This window comes from Uncinocarpus reesii, genomic scaffold, assembly GCF_000003515.1.
Source record: "Uncinocarpus reesii 1704 scaffold_1 genomic scaffold, whole genome shotgun sequence".
NCBI lineage: Eukaryota > Fungi > Ascomycota > Eurotiomycetes > Onygenales > Onygenaceae > Uncinocarpus > Uncinocarpus reesii.
The window spans coordinates 4,443,831-4,465,768 of NW_003052500.1; the positions used below are offsets into that span (position 1 = coordinate 4,443,831).

Below are 21,938 nucleotides of genomic sequence, written 5' to 3' on the forward strand. Positions count from 1 at the left end.
GTATGCTGCGCGTTTCCGGCTGTTATGAGAAAATTCTTCGCGAACGAGCGTTTCCCATCGTTCTTCATCTTCCGGGGTGGGAGGCTTCACCAAGATTTCCATAAGGCTTGCGCCGGACTGGACTCGAATAATGTAAAGAATGCACCGCTTTGTCTCCATCAGAAGTGCTTTGATTTCGGCATCGGGGTCTAACATTGGTCAGTATATTTGAATCGCTAGTTTTAAGTCGAATCAAGCCTACCTTCGACGTTATGAAGCTTGGGTGTTAAGGTGAGACTGATTTCCGACGAGCTGACGCTCATGAGCTCGTTTTCATTGCTCTTCACACTACCAAAGGTCCCGAATAATTTCCCGTAAAATGTCGTCTTGTCCCACAAATGTGTGATATTTCTCCGGCAACAAGCTGATGGATGGAAAATATATCAGACATTTTAATGTAAAGAGTTGGCTTTGTTTTAGCGTATAGGTCATTGTACTCGTCAATCTCAAAGTGAGCTTCGGCATCTTGGACAGTGATTACTGCATGCATGTTAGCACATTTCGTTCTCCATACAACACATCCGCCAGAACTTACGGTTTCCCCAAATGGCCCCGAGGCGCTGAATCGATTCCCCAATATACGTATTCAATGGCTGGAGATAAACGTTATCACTCCCGAACAATCGACCGGATGCGACTTGAGCCATCACTCTGCTAATTTCGCCTAGGCTGCGCTTTTGCTCCTGGGTAAGAGCGTGGTTTACAACACCGGACTTTTCAGGTTCCATCATAGCAGGTTGGAGATAGTTCTTCCACACCCATTGGCCCGCCACCTGTAAAAGATATCCTCGATCTTCGCCCTCGAACTTTGTGATGAGACACTCATACATCTGTTTAGCGACGAAACGAACTCCATATGGCATCCGGTGGAGGGTTTCTTCCAATGAATTAAAGACTTGATCTGCAATATCGCGAAGGTCTTGTAAATTTCGAATGAATGTTGCTCGCGTTTCAGGGTCTTTGATGGCTTGCTCTCTGGGTACATCTGGTGGCCGACGACTTCGCTGCCCAGTGCGAAGCTCTTCATTGTTGATAGCGGACCGATAAATCTGGATTGGATCGCTTTCTAAATCCAGTTCTGGGTTATCAATGATATTATCCTTAACAACCTGACCTAAAAGGTCTTTCATATATTTCCGGTCTCTCGGAGATTTTGTATAAGCGCTAAAGAGTTTGTTCCAGAAAGAGTTGCACCGAACATAATCTTGTACAGAAGTACACATGTCGGCTTCTTCTTTGATGCACCTCACGAGTAGCTTGATAAGATAATACTCTTCTCTCCTTTTCTGGGCATAACCAAATAGGCCCATTACCAAGTGTTTGATTCTTTCATTCTCGCGTTCAGGTGTTGCCAGCTCCCTTAGCCTTCGGAAAATGGTTGCCAAATAGTGAGGCTGCGTTTGAAGGAGGAAAAAGAGCTCCTGATAGTGCTCGAGTTTCCTTCTTGAGGTCTTGTTGAGCGCTTTTAAATCAAACGGGTCTTTGGAAGATAGATCCGCATTGGGTAAGACGGTGCCAACATGGCCGCCAAAGTGCTTCTGATGCCGCACAACCTCGTCCAATGTAATCTTGTTCTTAACCAGGAGGGCAATTTTGATATCTAACTGGGTAATATACTGATCTGCCAGCTCGTTTTGTCGGACCTGTTGCACGACCGTTTTCCGTAGTCGTTCAAACTCGATTTCCTCATCGAAATCGAAGTCACTGTCATTAAGAAGATGTACAAATCCTTTGATTGTTCCAACTGGAGGGTTTTTTCCGCTTGTTAAACTTCGATATGCTTCCCCTTGGATCTTCGCCCTCACAAAGCTTTGAACCTTGATAACTTTTTCCATATTTTCTCGATAGAATTTCTGCTTCTCCGCAAACTGGCGTCGCACCAAAAAGCCCCTAATGCGCGATTGGAAATCTATAATAACCTCCTCCTCGCCCTCAAGCTCGGTAAGAGCGTTGCCAACCTCGATTCTTAGTAACATAGCTCTTGATAGAGCCTGCAATTGTACAATTTCCTCTGTATTTTCGTCTAATTGAGTGAGGAGGTTTCCAATATCGATACGGAACATAGCAGCCCTAGCAAGCGCTTGAAGCTGGCATGTAATTGGAGCCTGTGCCAAAAGGTCTCGACGAAGCTGATCAAGTTGGCGTCGTGTCAAAAATCCTCTTATCGAATTTTGAAATAGGGTGATCGCGTTTTCCTCGGACTTCAACTCTGAAGCCGTTGCAATGACTGCCTTGCGAAGAGCCATAGCCCTAGCCGCAGATTGAAGGTCTATGACGGATGGCGTCTGGGCTTGAAGCTGTTTGCGCTGTTCCTGCAATTTTCTTCTCAAGGCAGATCCGCGCGTATATGATTGGAGTGCTAGCCAAGTATCCAGAGCGCTTTCTAACGCGTTTTCGGTTTCCAGCTTCGTTTTCCTGACTGCAAAACCCCTCGCTACCGCTTGAGTACTGATTATTGCTTCAACATTTTGCTCAAGATCCGACATGTCTCGCAGAATTCCGTGGCGCGTCAACATTCCTCGGATGGCTGCCTGAAGAAGCCGAGTGTCTTGATCTGCACTGTTCCTAAGATCTGAAGCATCTTGGGAAAGAGCCCGCCGCTTTATCATTCCTCGGGCTGCTGCTTGAAGAAGCCGTGCTCCCTGAGCAGCATCTTGAAGGTCCATAGTATCTTGTAAGAATGCGCGTCGCTTCAACATCCCTCGAGCTGCTGCTTGAAGAAGCCGTGCTTCCTGAGCAGCATCTTGAAGGTCCATAGTATCTTGTAGGAATGCACGTCGCTTCAACATCCCTCGAATAGCTGCTTGAAGGTATTCAACTTCTGGTTCGGCGTCCCTAGTAGCTTCACACTGGTCGTACGCTTGTTTTCGGGCCAAAGCGCCCCGTACTGCTGCCTGGAATAATTTGATGCCAGATTCAGCTTTGCTGGCTTGAAGTTTTATATATCGAATATCATGTCTAGCCCACTGTGCGCGGATTAAACTTTGCAGTCCTAACACAATAGTCTCAGCTGCCGCACAATCAGCTTGCCTGGTTTCACATCTCCGTCGAACGAGGAAACCGCGTGCACTAGCTTGTAAATTCACGGCGAATCGTTGCATACTGAGTCTATAGTCCATAATTTGCCTAGTCCAGTCGCCCCTAATTCTTGATTGAAGATCGATGAGCAGTCCTTCATTGTCCCAAAGGTGCTCCATCAAATTCCCTAGTCTTAGCCGGAGAAGGGCGCCCCGTGTTTGCGCTTGTAACTCGGTAATCGCCGCTTCATTCTCGTGCAGTTCACGACTAGTTCTTTCTTCCTCAGTCTCAACTGGTTCCGGCTCCGGTTCAGGTTCGGCTCCAAAACTCTCACCCATTCCGGAAAAGCTGGGCATCGGGACACCAGCTTTGTCAAGGCCCCTCTGCGTTTGTTCAAGTTCATGTCGCTCAAATTCAAGCTGACCAACCAAGTTGCCGATTCGAAAGTCCACGATACCCTTTTTAAACAGGAGCCAAGACAATGCGTGGATGCAATGAATGACTTTGGGGATGTTTTTCTTTTCATACAAGTCGATCAATTCAAATCGAAAAACCTCGGGAAGCTCTACTTCATTGAGAAACTGAAAGAAAAGGGCAATATTGTCGGAATGGCGGAATTGTAGTTTGGGGTGCCGAAAAATCCGAAGTATGCGATTTGGATATAAGGCTTGGACAACTTCTGCTAGAGTGATTCCATCACGGAGGGCTTCCTCTAGTTGAACAATTGGCGGGATTGGCTTGTGGATAACGTCTTCGATCCATTCTTTGGCTTCGCCTATATGGCAGAGGTATTCGTAGGCCTGTAGAAACTGGCGCTGCTTGTCCATCCAATCTCGCTGTAGCCATGGGTTGGCGTTGGCATTTCTTGAAGACGCAACTGCCCTACCCCCACACACTGTGTCAGTTCTCTTTAGTTGGCGGCGCCCTTGCAATCCTACAACAGACGGAGCCAAATTTGAAATTGAGAACTCATCGCTATCGGTTTCGGCAAACCTCGATAATGTTCGAAAATGTCTCGTTGAGGACCTTCCCAAAGACTGAAGCTCGGGTGCAGTAAGAGCAGCTGTAAGAACAGGAGGGTTCGGGCTTGAGTGGGTACGAGCGTGATACGAGCGACGATTCACAGCTGACTGTAGCTGTAATTCATGGCCTTCATCTTGAAGGGTCTTGTGCTCCGAACCATAGCTCTTGTTGCATTTTAGAGGTTCGCATCCGATATTCCGGTGGGCCACGGGGCTGGCCAGGGTCTGGCTTCGAGCATGGTAGGAGGACGAGTTCTTGAGTTTTGGAGGGGTAACATTAGGCGCCTGCGGGAGGGGGCGCAAAGACCGACGGATATTCTCGTATGCTTCTCCCGGGCTCGATCTACCCTCAAACTCACCGCGTCCATTGAGACCACGGGAATCACGACCTATTTTGTGATCCGGGGTTCCGGGTCGATAACTGCCCGAACCACTAGAACTGAGTGTACTGGTACGGCTCGGTACGAAGGAGTTTGAGTAGGTCGAAGATGTAGACGAGTTCGTTGATGCGTTTGAGTCGTGGCGCAGCGGGCCCGAGGACGATAGGGAGAAATCCAGTTGTGTGCGTTTCAGCGGCAGATTGTAGGACATTTCGCTAGAAGGGGGTTCTGGCAAGGAGATGGGCACAGTAGCAAGAGAGATTTATGCCTCTCAACTGCGCACATACCGGCTCATGTCCTAGAGAGGTCAATGGTAGGAGAGATTTCCTGGAGTAGGAAGTCAGGAAGAACTTTTAAGGCTAGGCGAGAGCAATCTACCCTGTGGGCAAAACAGCAATGCGACAGGCGGAATCTCGACAAATGCAATAATCTAGGATAGGCGGAATGCAACACGAGCCACGATGTTGCAGCGTGAAGGATCCAGAGCTTTCTGGTTGTTGACTGACGTGGGGGGAAACATCAAAACAAAGTGCCCAAAGAGGCTAGGCGCCGCTCGGTCGCCATCTTCCGACCAGCCCAGTCATGTGACCTGCTCCGAGCCCGCTGTTTCGTGGTGATCAGGGAGAGTGACAAGCGCATTGCCAGTGAGAATGGGGCTCGCAGGGACGGGCCAGCAGTCGTTTCTCCCCTCATGAGCCATACAAGGCTCCGGGAGTCCATCTGCATGTCAAGCAGCTTCCGTCCAACAACAGGCGATTGCTGTGCTCTTCTGGTGTTGTGCGTGGAAAGATTGCTGTGGCTTGAAGTCTCAATAAGAGCGGAGCTAAGCCTCTAGCGGCTTGGCTAACCCCACACTGGCGCCAGCAGAAAAAAAATAAATTCCGGCTTCGCTCGCTTCGCTTTCTCTTCTCTTTTTTTCCTCTCCTTGGGAAAGCTGCTTTCTCCCCGCCAGCAGGACGTTTCATTTTCTGTTGACGGTATCTTCTTTATCACCTGTTTATCCATTTCCTGGCCGTAGCTGGCAGATTTTAATTTTTTTTTTCCGATCTCGTGATGCCTATCTCCAACGGTGACGCGGCGGGGAGCGCCGTCCAGCGCCTGGGTGGGAATGTAGAAATTCCTGACTATGCCAAAGCGTTGGACGTCTTGAAGGCAGATTACCAGAGACATGATGGCCTGGGAATCAGCGATTTGCTCGATTCTAACAAGCGCGGAGCCCTTACCTACAACGACTTCTTGGTCCTCCCTGGGTACATCGGTACGCATCATTTAGGGCCCTACTCCCTAGCATGAAGACAAAGCATTAACTCGCTGTCATTCCGCCAGGCTTTCCTGCCTCCGATGTTACCTTGGAAGCACCGATCACAAAGCGTATCTCCCTGAAGGCTCCGTTGGTATCTTCTCCAATGGACACCGTCACTGAGCATTCCATGGCCATCCATATGGCACTCCTTGGTGGTCTCGGCGTCATTCACCACAACTGCTCTGCCGACGATCAAGCAGAGATGGTTAGGAAAGTTAAGCGATTCGAGAATGGTTTCATCTTGGATCCTGTTGTCATATCTCCTAAAACAACCGTTGCGGAAGCCAAAGAATTGAAGGCGCAGTGGAATTTTGGCGGATTCCCAGTTACAGGTACGAGTCTCTTAAATTTTCCTTCAAGACACTTAGTGCGAGGTTCTATGATGCTATCAAATCTTAATCTTTATAACTTTCGTTCAACTGAATCAACGAAAGTTGCTTTGTAGAAAATGGATATCTAACCTGAGAATCCAAAACCCAATTTGTCTACGTTTCTTCTTTGTCAGCTGTATCTAACACATTGGCTACAGAAAACGGCACGCTGCGATCCAAGCTCGTTGGTATCGTTACTTCACGAGATATCCAGTTCCACACCAACTTGGAAGAGCCCGTCACGGCTGTAATGTCCACTGACCTCGTAACTGCCCCTGCTGGTACTACGTTGGCAGAAGCGAACGAAGTATTGCGACGCTCAAAGAAAGGCAAACTGCCCATCGTCGATGAGAACGGCAATCTCGTTTCCCTTCTTTCTCGGACTGATCTTATGAAGAACTTGCACTATCCATTGTCATCTAAGCTGCCTCATTCGAAGCAGCTCATTTGCGCTGCGGCCATTGGCACTCGCCCTGAAGATAAGGACCGACTAAAGAAACTAGTTGAGGCCGGTTTGGACATCGTGGTTCTGGATAGCAGCCAGGGCAACAGCATGTACCAAATTGAAATGATCAAATATATAAAGCAGAATTTCCCGGAGATCGATGTGATTGGTGGAAACGTCGTCACAAGAGAGCAGGCAGCCTCCTTGATTGCTGCTGGCGTTGACGGATTGAGAATTGGAATGGGCAGCGGTAGCGCTTGCATAACCCAAGAGGTTATGGCCGTGGGACGTCCACAAGCCGCTGCGGTTCACAGTGTCACTCAATTCGCGGCCCGCTTTGGTGTTCCCTGCATTGCTGATGGTGGCATCCAGAATGTCGGGCACATTGTCAAGGGACTTGCTTTGGGAGCCACTACCGTTATGATGGGAGGTCTCCTTGCGGGTACTACTGAGTCACCTGGCCAGTACTTTGTCAGCCGTGAAGGCCAATTGGTCAAGGCCTATCGTGGCATGGGCAGTATTGACGCCATGGAGGAGAAGAAGGCTGGCGGAGGAAGCAAAGGCCAGGCTTCAAACACAGCCGGAACTGCTCGATACTTCTCCGAGGGCGATCGCCTTTTGGTCGCTCAGGGAGTTTCTGGCTCCGTTCTCGATCGTGGCTCAGTTACAAAATTCGTTCCTTATCTCATTGCGGGCATTCAACACTCTTTCCAGGATATCGGCGTTAAGAGCCTACAAGAGCTGCATGACGGTGTGAACAATGGCACCGTGAGATTTGAAGTTCGTACCGCAAGCGCTCAGGCCGAGGGTAATGTCCATGGCCTTCATAGCTATGATAAGAAACTTTACTCTTGATTCTCGCCGTTGGCAGTTGAATCCCCAACTTTAGGATCCCCCTACCTCAAAATTCTGCTTCAATGGGTTTTCTCAGCTGGTTGTCGGCGTTGTCGAGTCTTTTTAAACAATCGGGAGTTTTGACTAACGATGTTACTGAGGATTTCCATGCTGACTTCTCCATCAGCTAAATATAAAAGTCTTCATTGGCGTATGAAGTGGCCGCGGTGCTTCTGCAGAAACAATACAATAATTTTCTAGGATTCTCTACGAATGTAGTCAAAGTAGAGCCAGTTCGTCACACAAGCTGGTAGATAATCTCGAATACAGAGGCTTTGGATCTCATGACTCGGTATTGCTGAACATTTTGGCGGTTTTATTGTTGATGAGCACCCTGGCCAGCCATAAATTTTGAGTAGTTTTTAGAGAGTTGGAGCAGCTGAAGGCGACGATGGTTTTGTTTATCGCGGCTGATAAATGAGGCCGAGGTACGGAGTAGACATCGTTGATTCCTTCAGCCTTTGACTCGGCCACTTTAAGCGCGTTTCGTCGCGCCACCAATCTGCTGAAGAAGCCTCGGGAATAGCCATGAACGCTTCCCCCGCGAATCATCCAAGGTAAACGTTGAAGTAACTTCAGCTCACTGGAAGTCTCTCCTGGGCGTCAAATAAGGATGCTCTCGCTGGCCTTCCGTTGCGGAGTGTCAAGTACTTTTCTCGTTTCCCTTTGCTCGCTCGTCTCTGAAGCAAAAAGCTGTGATCAGACGGCACCGCCAATTTCCTTGCATAGCTGAGATTTCACCCACGACGCTAATTCATATATCCGTTAAAAAAGCGCCGTATTCTACGTTGCGCAGGCTACCACAGTATCGAAGCATCATGGAGCCCAAGGCGAAATCAAAAGCAAAGATTGATTATAAGATACCCAGGCCAAGCTCGAGGTAAGCTATGAGTGCGCAGCTGGTTCCTCGAACCACTTGCGCTTGTCTGCTGTCTAGGTTCATTGAATACCTTCGCCTGCATTTTCGACAAGCTACTCAGGCTAATAGTTCGACTTGTAGCGTGATCTTGATCTCTCCGAAAAACGAAGTCCTGCTTCTTCATCGTGTCAAGACCTCTTCCTCCTTTGCTTCTGCACATGTCTTTCCCGGGGGGACAATATCGCGCCAAGACGGAAATTTCCCTCCTGCCGGTCACCCGGATAGCCATGATGAAGGCATACACTACCGCAGAGCCGCCATCCGCGAACTGTTTGAAGAGAGCGGAATACTGCTTGCCATAAATAAGGAGACAGGCAAGATGATTCATGTCAACCCCGCAGAGAGAGAGAAGGGACGGCATGCTATTCATATGAACGAGACTACCTTTGATCAATGGCTGAAAACCCAGGAGCCCCAGGCGGAGCCTGATACTGGTTAGACATACCCCCTTCCCCGCACCAATGTTCAGATCTTATGGACGAGTAGTGTCATTAACCTGGGACCTTGTCTATTCTTGGAACAATAGATCCGCTCGTGCCATTTTCACATTGGATAACTCCGCAGAGAAATCCACGCCGCTTCACAACCCAGATGTATCTTTACTTCCTACCGGCAGCTAACGGGGGCATCTCTGACATCGCTGGAGATACAGAAGTCCAAGCCCCCACAACAGACGGAGGAATTGAAATTACAGAAGCACAATTCCTCCCTGCTACAGAATGGCTTCGCCGCGCCAGGGTAGAAGACGTCATCATGTTCCCTCCGCAAGTATTACTCCTCGACTTTGTGGCTGAGTACCTCGATCGACCAAGTCCAGACGGAACCAGCCCGCAAGCGGTCTCCGTAGAAGAATCGAATAGACGGCGACAGGATTTGATTAGCTTTGCACATTCTGGAAGTCCTCCATGGACTCACAAGTTCATCTCGCCTCAGCCAATGGGTACTGTCGCTGATGGGAGACAGATTCTAGATCTTAGCCAACCAGGGCCGGAACTCAAGGGCACGGATAAGAAGGGAGAAACAGACAGGGTCGTACTTGTGCGTTTCAGCAAAGAAGGACCTAGGGAAGTAGAAATCCGGTGGAGAGAGGAAGTTCTCCCCGAAAAAGCCACCAAGAGTGCGCTGTGAATCTGCTTGTAGATTAATTAATATATACCACGGATTTTGCGTCTAGAGTAGAAATGTTATTTTGATATCAGATACAAAACCCGACAGCTTCCGAGGTGCTCATTGTGTATTTCCACGCACACGCGGAATCAATAGCCACGGCCAAGCTCGGTCCCCGGTCACATGACGCACAATCAGAATCGCATCGTCAAACTATCCAAGCGACCGCAACAGCCAGCGGAAACATCGACCACACTTCGCCAGCGATCCGAGCAGAAATCCCAATCTCTCCTCCTACCCACAGTCGACACGCAGATTCAACAAATCCGCCAAAATGGAGAACGAGAAGGGAGAAATCGTCGATCTGTACGTCCCCTCTCCCTCCGTCTAAAAACCCTCCCCGCCAAGCAACAAAAAAGAAGGCAGTTGAAGAAACTCAAGAGAGAAACTGCCAAACCTTTCTTCGAGTCTTTTACTAACGGTCGTCTTCTTTTCCTAAAAAACAGCTACGTCCCCCGCAAATGCAGCGCGACCAACCGCATCATCAAGGCCAAGGACCACGCTTCCGTGCAGATCAGCGTCGGCAAGGTTGACGAGAACGGCCGCTACACTGGCGAGAACCAGACCTATGCTCTCTGCGGATTTGTGCGAGCTAGAGGAGAGGGCGATGACAGTCTCAACCGCCTCGCTCAGCGGGATGGTTTCTTGAAGAATGTGTGGAGCGCGAGCGCCCAGCGATAAATTCTTTCCGCGCTGGGGAATGTGAAATTCAGGGAATGATATGAGGGTATGTGGAATTACTTTTTACTCTTAATATAAGCGGGTGTATGCGGAGAAGTGCACCCTGCAACAGGCGAAAAGATCCAGAAGGCCGGGAGACGTAAATTGAGATTTGGGACGCTGACCTTTTTTGTGTTTGAGGACAGATTATTTCGTTGAAAGTTTATGGGCCAAAGGGATCTGTATCTGCTGGAGTTTCATGAAGGAAACACCCATTTCTAGTTCCCTTCGGAGTCTTCTACGCGACAGTCATAAGGGCATCGCAAAAATCCACTTCCGAATTCTTCTCCCTTCACCTACATTCTAGTCCCCTCAAAAGGACCTCGATCCGCCTTGCCGCTAGATAGACCCGGTTTGCAAGTCTTTTAGCCAGATTTGTATTGGTTCGAATCGTTCACGAGGAACCATAATTCAAATATCCATTTCCCTGCCTTTTCCCTGATCACCCTGCCTTTCATTCTGTTACCTACATTGTAGCTCAACCCTCGACCGGCACATCAAGGCTTCCTCACTCCATGCCTAGAATAGGCATGACTCTTTCACTATGAGTGAGGAGGTAGAATCTCTCAAACATCCAGCCGGAATAATAAATCTGCTTTCTGAAGAGCTGTGGCGGCTAAGATCCCGCGTCAGAGCACAGATACGGGCGGGACATTGATAACCCATCTTTATACGACCAACCGTTCCATCAAACAACCCTCACCTTTCACTCCGTAAATTGGCAGAGAGCATTGTGTATTAATTAGGATTTAGTTTTGGAAACTTGCTTATCGACTGATAGAAGTACTGGAAATGAAAATCGTTGATTTCATAGCTATCTAATGAAAAGGGACCGTCTACTCTTTCTCTAGACGTACCGCCGGGTTCGATTCAATGAAATTGAGATCGGTTTTGTGTCCAAGAAGCTCACGGATGTTGTTTACACCATACCTGTAAAATATGTTAGAAATGTGTCAGTATCAGAGGCACCAACGAAACTCACTTGATCATTGTTGGTCTCTCAAGACTCAAACCCCATCCATAGACTCTCATATCCTTTGGCAATCCCATCGGTTCCAACATTTCAGGTCTAAACATACCGCTGTTTCCTATTTCAACCCACTTCTTCAGTGTTGGGTGATAACCGAAAATCTCCAAACTGGGTTCAGTGTACGGGTTGTACGCGGGCTTGAAACGAAGGCCATGGATACCCATCTTAGCGAAGAAGACTTCCATGAAGCCAATCAGGCCACCAAGAGAAAGGCCGAAATCAGCAATAACACCTTCAATTTGGTGAAATTCAGCCAGATGCGTAGCATCAACGGCTTCATTACGGAACACGCGGTCAATGCTGAAGTATCTTGCGGGGCGGGGGTTCTGTGCCAGTTTGTGAAGCATGTATGCTGATACGGCGGTTGTGTGTGTTCGGAGAACAAGGCGAAGGGATTCAGCTGCACTCCATGGGTACCGGTAACCGATAGAGCCGTATTTCCCACTTTCATGTATAGCATGGATATCATTCCAATAACGGTCATAGTCTAATTTTCCTCTTGATTCGGTTTTGGTGTAACTGACCGGATTCAATGATTTTGAAAGATGAGGATGATCCTCTGGATCTTCGCGTGGCTTATCCGCAACCGCAGGATCTGAAATATAGAAAGTATCCTGAAGGTCACGGGCAGGGTGTTGTTGAGGGACGAAAAGAGCGTCGAAATTCCAGAACCCGGTTTCAACAAAGCGGTTTGTAGGCATCTCCTCGAAGCCCATCTCGAAGAAAATCTGCCTGAATTCATGACGCACTTTATTTAGAGGATGGAATGCGCCACTGGGAGTCACCGCTCCCTTAGCATTGAAATTGTACGGCTTGAAGTTGGCAGTCTTCCACGATCCATCTGCGAGCATTTCGACTGTGAGATCGGTTTGCTCTTTGACGAATTCCCTGGCATATTTGGGCCCCTTTGTTATTCTATAGCTTATCACCTTTTGCATCGTGATAAGTTTTCTTTTTTTTAAGTCTGCGAGAACCTTTGCATCGGAGTATGTCTTCGTCCTTTGAATAGTTAAAAGTTGCTCCCTGGCCGTATCCTCGATAGTATCGGTTGCCACTCTCAGAGTGTCTTTATCTTTCTTAATCCAGCCCTTCTTAAACGCATTGCCTGCACCGACCTTAGCCGCATCCTTTCCGACAACATTTGGCAAATCAGCAATCTTCAATCCGTCCAGGGCAGCTCGAACAGCCTCGAAGACTTTGGCCTCATGACTGCCATTGGCGACGATTCCTTCCGCCTCAGGAGACAAAATCGCATCTTCCCGCTCTATAGTTTCATATTGTACCATATCCCGTGAACTCAAGCGGTCCAGCGCGGACTTGACTGTCGTCGGCGGGGCTGAGGGGAAAGCATCGCTGGAGAGAATTGGATCGTTCGTCGAAGCGAGGGCGTCCAAAACGAGAGGGGTGAGATCTGAAGCCATGGCCGCGGCAAAAAGGAAAAACGACTGAGTTGCCCGTCACTGTCCTCTGCGGGCGCATATATACTGGCTGACGGCCGTGCAGCAGCTCTGTGCTTCGATGACTCTTAAAATTTGTTGGGCAGGCCAAATCGACCAGAGACGCAAGTTCCTCCTGGTCATGTGACTCTCCCTTTCCCTTACTCAATAGCCAGCTCGTCTTCATATCAGTGGGAAGACCTCATGCAATGCCACTCAAAATCGCTTAAGTCAGTCAGCTATGCTAGAATTGATAGACCTCATCTATAGTAGAAATATCTGCCATCAAAGCAACCATCTTCGCCGGCAGGCTGTAGCGCCGCTAAAGTAATGCATCCACGTCAAGGTTTCAGGAACCAGGTCTTCTAGATAATGGCCATCTGGAGTCACAGTCTTGCATTAACTGTAACGTACTCCGTGCTTGAGGATAATTCAATCGGGTGACAAGTTTGTATTTTCATTAGTCGGCCCTCCAATCTTGAAAGCTATTGTTTGGGGATCCGCCTCCCTTTATCCATTCAGTTGCACACATCCCTGGAAGCTGTTGCGAGCATAAGAGTAAGTATATTCTTATTTTCTATTTGTTTACTAATGTTGCCAATTGGCACAAGGGTCTACTTTTCTGATTGCCGTAAGCCCTGCCATTTTCGGTTTTGATTTGCATCTGGATCATGCCACTATCCAAATATAACGCAATAGGGGTATCAACAGCAGCTCCTGGAGTACTCCACCCCAGAAGGAGATAGGTTACACAGAAGGAAATTCAGCACTAAGGCAGTAATACAACAAAGTCTCCGGTTCCTTTATCGAAGCAGATGGCTCCGTGGATGACGAAAAGCAAGAGAAGAAGCCGTTGCAAAGGAAGACACCATGACTCCATCTTTACAGTGACTGTTTCCCTCTTGTCTCAATCGGCAACAAGCACATCGCGATAAAAGCGGCCAAGAAAAGTGCACCACTTGTATAGATTGGCGCATCTGGATTGTTACCACCAGCATAAATGGCCACAATCGGTGCCAACAAGCCACAAATGCGATTCAAGCAACTTGCAATTCCCGTCCCGGTACCGCGATTCGGCGCAGGGAATACCTCTGGCGTGTACGCATACAAAACGCCGTACATGATATTTTGGAAAAATGCTTCCAGGCAGGTGCAAGTAAGCTGGGCATTCGGGTTTTTGGAAATGGTGAAACAGAAGAGAATTATGCCACTGATGCAGGTTGATATAGCCATGGTACCCTTACGGCCGATGTAGGGTATGTCAACAGTGTAACATGCTATGATGGATCCGGGGACACCGACTATGGAGGTAATTGCGTAATTGCGGTAGACTAATATGCAAAACTCAGTTTCCACAATACGACTATAAAGTGCTATGGGATTGACTCACCAATATTTATAGGGGTGGCCTCCTGATTCCCAAGATATTGTGGTAGGAATGCGTTAAATAACGGATAACCCATTCCAATCGTTGACCAACAAAACCAGAGCAAAACGGCTGCATCACCAATTAATATCAAGTCAAAAATCAAATTATCTTGAAATACTTACTAGTAATACCAAGGCGCTTATTTGCGAAGAGAGGAGCAATTCTGGTTCCTGAGAACTTCACAAGCTGCCTCTTGATCACTTCCGTCGTGCTCAACTTCTGGGAGGTAGGCTCCTCGTCCGGATGGCCGCCAATTTCGTTAAGAATATCCACAGTGAGCCAAGTCTTCGCTTTATTTTTGTATGCAATAGCATGTATAGTTGCCACAGCCTCTGCCTGCCTCCCTCTTGAGAGCAAGAATTTTGGCGACTCGTAAAGATGGAAGAGGAAGAACCGACATAAAAACATAACAAAGGTAATCGCCCCGAGCGTAAAGACGAGATACCTCCAACCCATGTTGTCTTCTCTTGTGCATGGACCATCGCCCTCGCATGAAAAGTTGGGAATAAACCCCCACGCCACGAGACTGGACAAATATCAGCTACCAAGGTACTTCTAGGAATACCAGCATCGCGCTTGCAAACTATACCTTCCGATTAATTGGCCAATAGGCCACCAGACACTAAGCATTGTTAGAAGATTCCCAGATGCGAATGGTAAGAACTCGAGGAATAATGCCCCGTCAACGGGTAAATTTCCTCCCACACCTAGCCCCAAGCAAGCAAATAAGGCACAAACACTGTTTGAAGGATATCTGTTAGAGTTCCAAAGGAGAAAACGCTGTGACACGACAGTAGCTTTTGACGCACCCAACCCATGTTGGACCACTGCCAGCTGCTATGCCAAAGGCACCACAAAGAAACAGGGTCATATTAAAAGCCAAACGCCGGCCAATGATATCCGAAGCGGTTCCCCAAAACACTGCGCCGAGGCATAATCCGATGAACAACGCGCAGGTTGTGAATCGTACATGGGATTCACTGATCCCGAATTCCGCGGAGAGCGGTGGTAAGGTAAGTGCAACGCCCTGTAAGATACAATGGTGAGCGAATGCTAGCCTTTAAGAAATCGAGGGCTGTGAGAGCCGTACCTGTAGCCAAAGACTAGGTGATAAATTTAGCATCAATTGACGACAAATCCTTAACACTGGAGAAGCTAATTTTTCTACTCACTTGTCTGCGGTCCAACCAAATCCACACAAAGCGAACAATTCCCACTGGTATCGGCCCATTCCAATATCCTGGATAGCCCGGTTAATGACCTTGGATTTCCCTGAATATCATATATTAGATCATCATACGTTTGAGGGTTTAAACAATTTCCACGATCAGATAGAAGGATTCGAGGTTGAAATTTCCAGAAATGAATGTCCGGATAGAATGATAACTAGCGGACGTGATAACGTACGATCATATGCGCTCTCGTGGCCAGATACAGACACGTCATTTTCGATCTCTGCTCTCAGTGCCTCGATGGTTAACGTCGTAGCACGGGTGGTCTGAATTGACCCCTTTTCTGCCGAACCTGCATCAAGGTTTTTGTCATCGTCGACCGGCGACTGCGTGTTTTGCTCCTCGGCCAGAGGGATTAACACCCCTGGGTATTCCGGGGCATCGTGCTTTTTAAACGGGTTCACAAAAAAAGGCATGGCGGCTGGGTATGTGTAGCGGCGAGTTGCGATCGGGTAAGGAGATATTTGTAAAATCCAGTGTAGTGGACTTTGAGGATCTCTCGCTCTAACTTGCCCGCGGCAAGTAAATATGCGTATAGACGATACGGATGACTACGTCTAGGAGAGTCGTTTGCGATTGGCAAAAGATTGTACCAAGCTGTGTGGACTGCGCTCTGGGCGCAAGAAAGAGAAAACTTGTAAAATAGCTCGCCAATGAGTGAGATCCGCTCGTGCGATTCCAGATCACTCGCAAGGGTTGTCCGCACTCGAGTTGAGGAATGGACGAAGCAAGATCAAATTTGTCTGTCTCTCAGATACCGTACATAGGTAACTGGTTAATCGACCTGCCGGGAGATCGTCAGGGTTTCCCGTCGCTATCAAAGGACAAGATGGTTGAAAATGGACCGGAAGAAACCTTCAGGACGGCTTCTCAAAGAGATAAGAGCTACTCCTTTATACGCCCAGCAGATATCGAGCAGTCAAATTTTCTTTCCTTCGGATAAAACGAACCCAATTCACCCTTGCAAAGAGTCAAACCCTCATTGGTGACATGGTTGAGGATGAGCGGGACATGGTGGGGAGTGGGGGATCGTAGTGCTGGAGTTGAACAACCATCGACTCGTATTATGCTGCGATGTCCTGTCTTTGCGCAGCCATCAGTTGCGGCCGGGGAGGGTTGAAGAATGATCCTCGTCGTACCCGGCGAGATCGATCAGGCATGTGCGCCTATGAAAGCTCCCCATCTTCCCTGTCCATCACGGCTCCCCGGAGATGCGAGTTGACGTGGGTGGCACACGATACGGAAGCGACGATCCTTTCCAAGCATTGGTGCCTCTGCGGCTGACCTTGTCACCGTGCAAAGACAGCCGGAAGGTGGCGAACCCTGGAGCCAGGGTTGAGAAGAATCCGAAGCCAGTGAATCGTTCCATCGCTTCCAGCATCGACGTCGCCTCTGGTGGCATTGTGAGTGATGACGGGAATAGCGTGAGTGCAACTGAGCGCGGTGGAAAGTTAATCTAGCAGCTTCAGCGGTGATAGGTCGGCTATGGAATATTCCGAGCCAATTACCCACACTAGAACACAGTGAATTTTTCATTTCCAGCATATTGGCCAATGAAAATTGGTTTGACCCCGTCCCCACGCCAGCGAACCGCGCGGCAATTGGTCAAATGGCGCGGAGGGTCACATGCAAGCGGAGCCCGCCCACCGCCGCTCGTCTTGGCAGTCCCCGCGCTCCCCGCATCTTGTCCTTCCCCAAATTGGCATGGCTTCAAGGCCGCTGGAGTGCCGCGGACAGCTTGGCAGGGCGCCGGATCAGGCACCGCGCCACTTCTCACAGATTCAGCCATTTCAGTCAAGAGTGCTCCATATTGTACTCAAACCGCTTGCGGATGGGCCATTCGGCAAATTTCGCTGGAAGTCTAGGGGGGCTTAGTGGTGATAACAACCCGTCAAGCACTTTGGTGCGACGGAGTACGTCATATAGCTATTATTGCAGGGTTGGGGATTCGTTGCGTTTGTCCAGTTGTCCATATCGTGAACCGGCCTTTTGGTAATGAATTGGGCACAGGTGATTCATGACAACCAAGATCATCGATATGATCTGGCGGGGAAAGAAGAATCATGCCCCTGAACTACTTCATTTAGGTATTGAAAGTAAAATTCAGTAACTATGTACAATTGCCAGGGTCTAGGACAACAGGAGCCGGGTTGGCCTTTGACTACTACGGACCCTATATATACTCATTGTGGACCGTCACTTACGAATAGCACCTTTAGCTATAAGCACGAATTCTTGTATTTCTTATTTCGCCTATACATCCTGCTGCATCCTTCACACTGTGAGTCTGTGACAGCAGACTGAGCTACAGCAAGCTTTGGAAGAAAAGAAATTATATATTCGCGCAGTCTGTGAGCGCGAGCGGAGGCCATTATGCTAATGAGAGTTCTTCTTTTTGATTTTGGAGCATCTCCTGCGGGAATAGCTCTACCGCTTGCATGCGGAGAGTCCAATGGCTGGCTGAAGGTTGGTAGGCGAAGACACGTCATATGTTTCTCGAAGTCCCAGAACGGCAGAACCCACGGTTTTTCATCGAGCGTACAATCATCCCAAACCCCGTCCGCGAGACGTGTCAAACGGCCAAGAGGCTCCCAGACACTTCTTCACGCCCTTCAAAACCTTTAAAGATCGTGCAGATTCACTAGAGTGAGTTACAAGTACCCATACCTCGGCATACCACAACTGGAAAGCTTTTTACTATAAATATCAAAGCCCAGCGCGACATTCATTATGGTTCAGTCTTCTCCAATTTCCAATTCGCATCCGTTCATACAACATTCGATATGCCATATCAAGCCCAATCAGGGGTAAAAGCCTCGGGAGGAACGAACGCACCTTGTCGTGAACGAGCTCCGCTATGAAACAGGACACTGCTGAGAGCTTCCTTTGATTGCAAGAGGATCTTCATGTTCAGCTGAAAGATCTCAACAACCAGATTACCGGAATCATATAAGGTGTTTGCAGAAATCAACTCTCCGTTGATGGGTACGCGAGATCGAGTCAAGCCGGAGGGAGCGAAACCACATTCGCAGGATTCAGAACTTCAGATAGGAGGGAGAACCGGAAACGCTCATTGGTTTCGTCTTCTTCGAACCTCGATCAACGATAGACTCCCCGTGGGCTGTTGAGATGTGTACGTATTGCCGAACGATTTCGACGGCGGTGCCTTATTCCGACCATCATACAGTTATCATAGGTGCAACAAGTGAAATTCGAATCATCATCTCAAAATCAAGATCAGCAGTTGTCAAAGGCAGCCGCGAAATTTTAGCAGCTTCACATCGTTTCCTCGCCGCCGCTTCGTTGATCTCCGCATTCAAGGATTGGCTTCCGTCAGAAAATGACCGATATCACTCGCGAAATCCATGCAACTCGATAACTTTGGTGATTCGTGATAGGTCAGTAACTCCGCTTCCTGGCCTGTCGTGGAATGTTGCGGGGAAAGCAAGAGGTCCAGCGATGTCATTAACTAGCGCAGATGAAATCGGATCGGGATTATGTTTCAGTCAAGGGCAAAATCTGCGATATTCAAATGAATTCTCAAAAGTAGGCTCGTGCCGGAGCTCATGGAAGAAGTTACAATTCTGAAATCCAACAATGTGAGTTATTGGGAGGATGAGAGATTCGGAGCTGAGGAGGCTTCGGAGTTGACTCTAAAGCGGCAAGACAGAAAGCATTCCGATCCGAACGGAATAGCGAGTTCAAAGCGTGAGTCACGTTAACCAGCTAGTAGGTATCATCTTCGTGAATTCCGCCCGGATAACCGCTGCCGCTGGCTCGTGCCAGTGCGGAATCGCCTGTTACTCCCGTCGCCAAACTTGCTGCCGATTCTCGCTTGCAGTCGGGACGGATGCGTCGAAATGTTTGACGATCAGGGTGACCAAGTGGCACCGCCTAAAATCAATCCCCGCAGCGCTGGCGTTAAGGGCCAATGGGCCTCCCGAGGTCGGAATTTGGGGGGTCCGGCGCCCCCCAGCCGGTGCTTAAGGCCGCCTGGGGGCCCTAAAAGCGGCAACATGACAAATCGGCGTGATATAAGGTGCGGTCCCCTCAAGTACGGATTCGGTTCAAGTCAATATTAATGAGTGTGTCCACATACAGCGCAAGACACCAAACGTATCGATCTACTCCATCTAGTTCTACCAGCTGGACCAGTGCTGTCAATTGACTTGTGCATGAAGCCCAGTCCGCCCGGGGAGTGTGGATGCAGGTGAGCAGGGCTGGCGGGGAAATCTGGTGTCATGGCGTCTGATCCTGAACGTGGGTTTGCTGTATCTGCAACTGAAGGCGCACAGCACGAAGCTCAATATATGCAGGGCTCACAGGACAATCTCCCTTCGACGTCATACTCGTCATTCTCGGAGAAGAAGCAAACCGATACGCCCAAAGCCGCATCTACCGACCTTTTGGAATACCTGCCAATTACCCATGCCGATGAGGAAAAAGTCCCTTCCCCGAAACGAACCACCATTATGGAAAGATGGGCCCACGGAAAACCTTAGGACAATGCATGCCCAACTTTTCTCGTTTCGCGCTCTACCCCAGCATGCCCGGCCCCGACGGGGGGTGCGCCATTGGCCCCGCGAAATGTCCACAGATCCGGAGGGGAACACATACCCTGAAGGCGGATGGGAAACCCTATACGGTCGTGGTAGGCAGCTTCTTCTCGCTTTTCGGCTCCCTCGGCCTAGCAAACACCATAGGATCCCTTCCAAGCATGGATATCCGCCAACCAGCTCAAGGGCTACAGCCAAAGCTCCATTAGCTGGATATTCGGCGTTTATGCCTTTCTAATGTTCTTTGGAGGTCTTCAAATTGGCCCCGTATTTGATGCTAAAGGTCCCAAGATGCTTGTTATTGCTGGCACAATTACATGCGTTCTTAGCGTCGCTCTTCTGGGTTCATGTCAGCAGTACTGGCATTTCATGCTCGTTTATGGTATCCTTGGAGGTATTGGAATCTCACTTGTCTTTACGCCGGCAGTCGCCAGCCCCGGGCATTTCTTTTTCCGTTTACGAGGCCGTGCCACTGGTCTCGCCGCGACCGGTGGGAGTGTGGGAGGAATCGTCTATCCTCTCATGCTTGACAATCTATATCCTAAAATAGGCTTTGCATGGGCCACTCGCGCTGTGGCATTGGTCTCTCTCGTCACCATGACCGTTGGCTGCATCCTCATCAAATCTCGATTGCCCAAAAAACGTGCAACTAAGGAAAATATTCTTCCCGATTTACGTATCCTGATGGAACCGGTATTCGCATTTACTACGGCGGGGATATTTTTCATTGAATGGGGCCTCTTCATCCCAATTACTTTCATGACATCTTATGCCCTCTATCATGATATGCCGCGCGGGTTATCATTTCAATTACTCGCCTTTCTTAACGTCGGCTCGTTTTTTGGTCGATGGATTCCTGGATTCACTGCAGACTATATGGGACGGTTCAACACCATGATTGCAACCGTTTTACTCTGCCTTCTAACTACCGCCTGCTTATGGCTACCCGCCGGCAACAGCATTTCCATGATGATTGTTTACGCGCTACTCTTCGGGTTTGCCAGCGGTAGTAACATTAGTTTGACACCGGTTTGCGTTGGGCAAGTGTGCAAAACAGAACATTATGGTCGATATTATGCAACGGCATATACTGTTGTCAGTTTTGGGTAAGCCTTCTTTTTGTCCTGTCCCTCGCAACTTTTTTGTATCTGCTTGATTGTGCTGATACTGTGAATGACTCAGAACCCTGACCGGAACACCTATTGCCGGTTCGATCCTAACCCGTAATGGCGGCGATTACTGGGGCCTCATTACGTTTACCAGCTGTTGCTACTTTGCTGGGCTTGTCTGCTTTATTATTGCTAAAGTCCTTCGGGTCGGATGGAACCCCCTGACTATCGATTAAACGAACGATCTACACACCTCAACATATGACAGCACAGTTCAGACAGTACGACTAGAAAAGGAAGCTAGAAAAGCAAACCTAGAACAAATATTTACAATAATGACACGTCCAACTAATAAAAAGTGCATGTTACGGAGTATGAATAGCAAACAGAACGGCGAAAACTGGCTTGAATGTTGCAATGCGGCTGTGGCTTTCATATATTGCATGAAGATAATGGGATACGGTTGCTATGCTCTGATGATTAGGTAGAATAATATTTTATATAGTAGCTATAAATAAACAGTTTTTTAAAAATGGGAATATGTCACCAGAGTTTGAATGTTTGACTGACTGGGGAATATCATGCACAGCGGAGAGCTACATGACTTCCATCCACGGGTTTATTGGCAAGACGTGATGCGGACACATGAACAGTAGATATAGTGCCCATTAGGCCACAAATGTTCATTCCGTCTTTGATATCCCATCTGCCATTATCTTCCATGGTTCCAAAAAAGCTCAGGCGCCGTATTCCTCGGATCCAGTGCCTACAGACGTATCAGAGCTTCAGGAAGTAAAAGTACCAGCATAACTCCCCTTGGCCAAAGACACGCTAGAAGCGAGCAATGGGTTAAAGATAACCGCAATAG

General features: G+C 48.6%; 8 protein-coding genes across 8 annotated transcripts; 4 read left to right on the forward strand and 4 right to left on the reverse strand.

Moving 5' to 3' along the window:
- Positions 1 to 322: 322 nt before the first annotated feature.
- On the reverse strand, positions 323 to 4,670 carry UREG_01715 (uncharacterized protein; the record flags this gene model as incomplete). Its single annotated transcript, XM_002542153.1, has 2 exons — positions 323 to 519; positions 575 to 4,670. 2 exons carry the CDS (start codon positions 4,668 to 4,670, stop codon positions 323 to 325), a joined length of 4,293 nt encoding a protein of 1,430 aa, XP_002542199.1.
- Positions 4,671 to 5,512: 842 nt separating this feature from the next.
- UREG_01716 (inosine-5'-monophosphate dehydrogenase) lies at positions 5,513 to 7,433 on the forward strand (the record flags this gene model as incomplete). Its single annotated transcript, XM_002542154.1, has 3 exons — positions 5,513 to 5,717; positions 5,786 to 6,094; positions 6,292 to 7,433. The coding sequence occupies 3 exons, from the start codon at positions 5,513 to 5,515 to the stop codon at positions 7,431 to 7,433; spliced, it is 1,656 nt and encodes a 551-aa protein (XP_002542200.1).
- Positions 7,434 to 8,290: 857 nt separating this feature from the next.
- Positions 8,291 to 9,519, forward strand: UREG_01717 (uncharacterized protein; the record flags this gene model as incomplete). Its single annotated transcript, XM_002542155.1, has 3 exons — positions 8,291 to 8,352; positions 8,473 to 8,825; positions 9,044 to 9,519. 3 exons carry the CDS (start codon positions 8,291 to 8,293, stop codon positions 9,517 to 9,519), a joined length of 891 nt encoding a protein of 296 aa, XP_002542201.1.
- A 313-nt stretch (positions 9,520 to 9,832) lies between these two features.
- Positions 9,833 to 10,239, forward strand: UREG_01718 (40S ribosomal protein S21; the record flags this gene model as incomplete). The annotated part of the gene is made up of 2 exons (XM_002542156.1): positions 9,833 to 9,864; positions 10,005 to 10,239. 2 exons carry the CDS (start codon positions 9,833 to 9,835, stop codon positions 10,237 to 10,239), a joined length of 267 nt encoding a protein of 88 aa, XP_002542202.1.
- Positions 10,240 to 11,114: 875 nt separating this feature from the next.
- Positions 11,115 to 12,729, reverse strand: UREG_01719 (phenylalanyl-tRNA synthetase alpha chain; the record flags this gene model as incomplete). Its single annotated transcript, XM_002542157.1, has 2 exons — positions 11,115 to 11,208; positions 11,261 to 12,729. 2 exons carry the CDS (start codon positions 12,727 to 12,729, stop codon positions 11,115 to 11,117), a joined length of 1,563 nt encoding a protein of 520 aa, XP_002542203.1.
- An 897-nt stretch (positions 12,730 to 13,626) lies between these two features.
- On the reverse strand, positions 13,627 to 15,821 carry UREG_01720 (uncharacterized protein; the record flags this gene model as incomplete). The annotated part of the gene is made up of 8 exons (XM_002542158.1): positions 13,627 to 14,075; positions 14,135 to 14,242; positions 14,296 to 14,699; positions 14,763 to 14,795; positions 14,983 to 15,200; positions 15,264 to 15,276; positions 15,346 to 15,445; positions 15,581 to 15,821. The coding sequence occupies 8 exons, from the start codon at positions 15,819 to 15,821 to the stop codon at positions 13,627 to 13,629; spliced, it is 1,566 nt and encodes a 521-aa protein (XP_002542204.1).
- A 779-nt stretch (positions 15,822 to 16,600) lies between these two features.
- Positions 16,601 to 17,194, reverse strand: UREG_01721 (uncharacterized protein; the record flags this gene model as incomplete). Its single annotated transcript, XM_002542159.1, has 2 exons — positions 16,601 to 16,861; positions 16,997 to 17,194. 2 exons carry the CDS (start codon positions 17,192 to 17,194, stop codon positions 16,601 to 16,603), a joined length of 459 nt encoding a protein of 152 aa, XP_002542205.1.
- Positions 17,195 to 18,534: 1,340 nt separating this feature from the next.
- UREG_01722 (uncharacterized protein) lies at positions 18,535 to 21,306 on the forward strand (the record flags this gene model as incomplete). Its single annotated transcript, XM_002542160.1, is given in 7 exon segments — positions 18,535 to 18,803; positions 18,956 to 19,113; positions 19,132 to 19,444; positions 19,587 to 19,615; positions 19,693 to 19,850; positions 20,109 to 21,067; positions 21,144 to 21,306. 7 exon segments carry the CDS (start codon positions 18,535 to 18,537, stop codon positions 21,304 to 21,306), a joined length of 2,049 nt encoding a protein of 682 aa, XP_002542206.1.
- Positions 21,307 to 21,938: the final 632 nt, after the last annotated feature.